At 31.5% G+C, this 5,880-nt stretch overlaps 1 protein-coding gene across 1 annotated transcript; it reads left to right on the forward strand.

The window, feature by feature from the left end:
• Positions 1 to 2,419: 2,419 nt before the first annotated feature.
• LOC134262647 (uncharacterized) lies at positions 2,420 to 5,457 on the forward strand (the record flags this gene model as incomplete). Its single annotated transcript, XM_062745022.1, has 2 exons — positions 2,420 to 2,884; positions 5,221 to 5,457. Coding segments are annotated over 2 exons (702 nt in total), but the record flags the coding sequence as incomplete, so codon positions are not given.
• Between the last annotated feature and the right edge of the window lie 423 nt (positions 5,458 to 5,880).

Consider the following 5,880-nt stretch of genomic DNA (forward strand, 5'->3'; position numbering starts at 1 on the left):
ATTATTTTTTTTAATAAAAATGTGATCGTTTAAAATCGTTTGTAATAATTAGACTGAGTACAGTACATATCCCTGGAAACAAAGCTTTTATCATCTTTGAAATAATTTCAATTGACAAAAAAGGAGAAAAAGGAGAAAAAAAACAAACGTTTCATTATGGAAGTAATCCATATCTGTACAACTTACAGATGTATTCAGTATTTTTATATAAAGGCTTTCTTCGTGTACTAGTATTACTAAAGTTAATCAAAGGGATGCCTTAATATTTTGGAAAATGAAATTCGATCGAGAGATTCTCCGATGTTTCGGTAATAACCCTCAACCCCTTTAGCCAGTAATTAACCCGTCCTCCCTATGCCCAGTAGCATAATTCGGTCAAATATTTATTGTTCATTGGGGGTGCCTTATAATTAAACACAGGCACATGCATTTTTATCAGTAGGTGTCTAAATTAGCCAAATATCGCAACATTCCACCCCTTCTGTATAGAGATACATAGGGTGTCCAATGCAATTTTGACCCCCTGTTCGATTCAGGCTTCAATTTAACACATAAATCGGAAATGCCTAGTGGTTTACGTTTAGCATTGTGTTTAAATATGATATTTCTCGCTATACATTTCTTCCTAAAGTTTAAATCTAACGCGTTGATAATGTTATCAGCTAAACTTCATGCTGACTTCGAATTTCGTCACAGGGCCCGATCGCCATCAGCTGATGTCACGGAAATTTAATCTCGATACCAAATGCTCCTATACATAAACTTTTTTTAATACAACAAATATAAATTTACTTCGTTGACAAACAAAATCAGAAACCGAAAGATTATGTTGTTTTGATAGTCTTGATTTTCATTAACATATGTTATATGTGTTAGAAACAAATCATAGGTACTAGGTAGAGGCTTTGTTGAAGTTTAAGTTGTCGATAGGTAGGGCCTTGTGGAAGTTTCCGGTGTCGATAAAAATCAGACACATGCCATAAAGCGGCTAGCGAAGCTAACCGCTTAAAAAATGAAGATATATTGAAAGACTTTTAAAGAATTTATCTTTTGAAATATATTTTGACCAACATCACAAAATTTATATAACTGGCCCAAACTTGCATATGATGAAATAAGCAATTAAATGTTCTACTTTCCTATTTGTAAGCATTATGTGTCCAGTGGTAAGGAGACTATTAGAATAGCATAAAAAAGAATGTAAAATATTGAAAATTGATTTATCAATTTTTTTTTTATTTCCTTATCCTTTGGGACTTTTTTGTTCACATTTCATAACTAAACCTAAACATAGAAAATGCTGGCCTTATAATGAAGAAAGGGGCCTCTTTCAAAATAGATAATTTCAGGGCCGCTGGGTCAGGGGTACCAAGGGGGTCTCTTTGACTAAAATAAATTAATGCTTTGAAATCTGTCCTTTGATAAGCAATGGTGCCTCTTTTCAAAATTTGTGAATTTCAGGGCTTTGGATTAAAACACAAATCAAATACAATCGCTGGAAAGTTGTCACATGATACTCAGGTGACCTATAAGGCCCGTGGGCCTCTTGTTTAATATAATACTGATTTGTGCCTTTTTCCTATCCAAAGTACTCAGGTTAGCGATGTAGCCCTTGGGCCTCGTTTTGTCTACGCAAAGATCGTTAAGCCCCTGAATATATGTATGATGGAAAAGAGGATATGGCGGGGACTCTCCTGTCTACAAGCTCAAACTTTTAATAAATTAAATCTGAATATGCAAGATTGCAATGGGGATATTAAAATTATTTATTCTAGGTAGCATCCTTCTTTTTCATTTCTTTTACAGGTTACAAAGTACATACTGTGGGAGATTACAATCTATGGAAGACAAGACTATCTGGTATGTACAATAATTATTGTAAAAAAAACGTAATTTACGACCCCCCCTTCCTACTCTCTTTTTGGAATAAAAATATTACGACTGCTATCTTTTGAAGGAAATGCTACTTTAACTTAAACTTTTTTCGGCTACAAACCTACGACCGAACTGACAGTTTAATTAATAAATATAAAGCATGAAATCTCTTTCATATATGATATTTCGGTAAAGGAATGTTTGAAGTTTAATTAACGCTCTCTGTACTTCTTTTGGGGTTATTTAAAAGGATTATATTTTCTATATTTTATATAAAATAAATGCATTTCTCCTTATGAAGTGGCAATGCAATGAAATTAGTCAATTATAAAAAATTAAAAGGTTTTTTTCTTGTGTTAATTTGTTGGGGGAGTGGTAGGGTAAAGTTTAACCTTGAACTTGTTTAATGTACAATCGGAAAAAAATATATATATAATTTTTAGTTTAATATAAAACTTTTTAACATCACACAATAATGATTTGTACGCTCGCGAAAGGACATTTTCATCTCAGGAAAATTAAAATTAATCCGTTTATTTTGTAGATCAGTTCTCCACACTGACTGATGGCGAGGTGTTTGTGTTATTCTGTTTTCTGTGTTCTGACTCCGATCCTCCTGACTTCACTGATACAGAGTGGCTGGACATGCTTAATGAGATACGGCAGAACGTGTACGATAAAAAGAATCCTGTATCACGTGAGGAAGCACAGCAGACTCTGGACAGACTGAAGTCACGTGATTACCTTTGGGAAGATCAGGACAAGATAACGGAGGACACAAAGGATGAGACAATGTATAGGATAGCATCAAAACGCAAAGAGATACTATTCTATTACAGTAGTTATGACACAGCCAGTGTGTACCTGAGATCACAGATATACCACAGAAAACCTGGAGAGAAGTGTGTCCCTGGTCCTGGTGACGTACTGATACACCGTCTACAGATGAACATACTGACTCACGTCACTATGGAGGACACGAATATATATGATGGGATACACCAGATATGTAAGTCAGAGTAAAATAATTGTAAATTGTTCTATTTTTTCTTTCAGAATTTTCTTGAATAATTGGATTACATTTCAAAGAGTTATAAAGTTATAAGTAGAAACATCTAAATATTTAAAGCAGCTTCTTTTTTTATTTGTAGTTTCATCGAGTATAATTTAAACACTCTAAAAAAAGTTTTACTTGTTGTTTTTAAAATAAGATATTAGATTTAGAAAAATAGTAATTACTAGTAATCCATTTAGTCAGAATAGCAAGTAAATGACTATGATGGTTAGTAATTGTAAACATAATTAGTAATAAGGATGAATTCATTTACTTATAAAATGATTTACTAAGTATCAATAGAGTTACTTAAATTATAGGAATTGTATTACTTTAAGTTAGTAAATGAACTACTCATTTTTGTTAAATTATTATTACTTAATTCAGAGATAATATGCTTTCTATTTACTAAATTTTATGAATTATTACTAATTAAATGTAATTCTGAAATTAATTAAAATATAGAATATTATTAATTAAAAGAATAATAAGTAAATGAAATACTTATCATATTTACTAAAATCGACATTATTTACTAGAAACACTGCAAGGTACCTACCCTCTGACATGTGAGTGTTACTCACAGATTTCTTTATCAGAGTTCCCTAATTGGGCCCTCTGAATGGTTAAATAGAAGAAATCTTCTCATGATGGAAACAATTAAACTTTCCATTTCTTTTGCCAATTTCTTTGTAACTGTTTTATTATATATAACAATAAAACATTTGATTCCAACTTCGAAAACCTGAAAAATTGAATAAGTTGTATTTTTTTAAGGACCATTTTAAAAATGGTTAAACATTTCAAGTACTTAATATCGCATTTTTATTAGTGTGACTTTTTTTCACATGAAGGTATATTTAGATGAAAGATAACTCCTCCTCATAGACAATTAGTGATAAGACTACCATATTTAAGTAATTACTGATCTGAATTCTCCTTGATTTAGTAAATAAATTTTTGTTTTAAGTAAATCAATTAAATACAATTCAAACATGCAAGATGTGTTTGTGAAACACCTATGCCACTGTATGGCAACATAGCAAAGGTTAAACTTTTCTTAAATGAAAATTTAATTATTGGGATTTCTTGATATCTCCAAGGTCAAAAGGTCAAGGTTATTGGTATCTAATGAAAGGTCTTGCTACAAAAAAATACATATGTGAAATATGGAATCTCTTGCCTTAACCATTCTGAAGTTATGGTCAAGGTTACCAATTTTGAAATGTAGGTCAAACTCCAAGGTCAAGGACAAAGGGACAGAGTTGGTGGCACCCAAAGAAAGGTCTTGTCACAAGGATGAGCTATGTTAAGTATGAATGCACCAACCCTAATCCTTTTAAAGTTACAGTCAAGGTTTGCTTTTTAAAAGTGGGTCAAACTCCAAGGTCAAGGTCAAAGTTCTTGGTATCCTATAAATGGTCTTCTTAAAATGATTACATATATGTAAGTATGAAAGCACTTTTCCTTACCGTTAAAAAGATATGGCCAAGGTTAAAGTTTTTTCCCAAGGATGGAAATCCCCAGGGTCAAGGTCAAAATTTCATAGTTGTTGGTATTCAATGAAAGTTCTTTCAACAAAAAATATATATGTGAAGTATAAATGTCCTGCCTCCTGGTATTCACTGTAAAAAAGATTTGGATAAAGAATAAGTTTGAATTTTTTGTATATAAGGTATTGTCATAAGGAATACGCGTGTGAAATATGAAAGTTGTAGCTCCGCTAAATCAAAAGTTATGGGCAAGGTTAAAGTTTCTGCGGATAAACAGAGAAACAGAGAGACAGCTAGACAGACAGACGGAAACGACAAAAACTATATACCCCCGAAACTTCGTTTACGGGGGCATTAAAATATTAATTATATAGTAAATAGTGGTAAAATGTAAGTATTAAAGACCAAGTAAAGTTATTACTTGATATATACACAAATTTAAGTAAATATAAATTACTAAGTAAAACTTTTTAGTGTGTAAGTAAAACAATTTTTTAAAATACAAAAATCAAGTAAAACATTTGAATCTAGTAATTGACATATATTTCAGTAATTGATTTTAAATTTTAAGTAAATGCTTAGTAATTATCTATTACTTATCTTTGTTATTTCAAGTAAAAAATGACTACTAAGTAAAACTTTTTTAAGAGTGAAGCTACTAGATTAACTTACAAGAAACTGATCGAATATGTTTAGTAAATCTATAATTTGAATGTATCTCTACCTATACACATGTATATATACATAATAGTATTACAGTGTAAATGTTTATTGTAAACAGTATATTTTTTTCTACAGTAAATATCCCAGAAAATAAAATCAAGAGTAAGGATGAACGAGAAAAATTTCTAACGGAACTAAGAAGAGAAGGGGAGGCTGTACATTACAGAGGAAGATCACAGGACAAAAAAGATCACGTGACGTGGCTCTGGAGATACAGGTATGGAGCGAGACCTGACATCGTGAGATCCTGTATAGGTCTACATCCACACTGGGACATTTACATCATCGACAACAAAACCTATAGAAAACGAAGTAAGAAAGTTTGATTTTCTAGAAGAAATAAAATTAGTTCTTTAGTTTATTTCTGTGAATTTAGACCTATAAATTTATATTACAGCTCAGTTCATTATATTTGTTACCCACGATCTTGTATAGAAAAGTGATTAATAAGTTAATCAGTAATCTGAATAAATATTACTGAGTACCTAAATCTACCAGTAACTTTGTGTAGACATAAATCTAAAAATGGTGGGTGTCATTTTTTCTACTTAAATAAAGGAGAGGATTGGGTTTTTTAGAGATTGAAGTTCTTTCATAACCATTTTTTATCTTTCAAACACTACGACTTCAGGGTTTGACATTACGCTTTTGGAATACTAGACCAATCGGGCTACTCTAGCAAATTTTTACTAGCCCTGATCGTTTAACCACTAGCCCTGACCAAACTTGAGAAAA

The sequence above is a fragment of the Saccostrea cucullata genome, unplaced genomic scaffold (assembly GCF_032062105.1).
Source record: "Saccostrea cucullata isolate Sc308-1 unplaced genomic scaffold, CSIRO_AGI_Scuc_v1 ctg11761, whole genome shotgun sequence".
Taxonomy (NCBI): domain Eukaryota; kingdom Metazoa; phylum Mollusca; class Bivalvia; order Ostreida; family Ostreidae; genus Saccostrea; species Saccostrea cuccullata.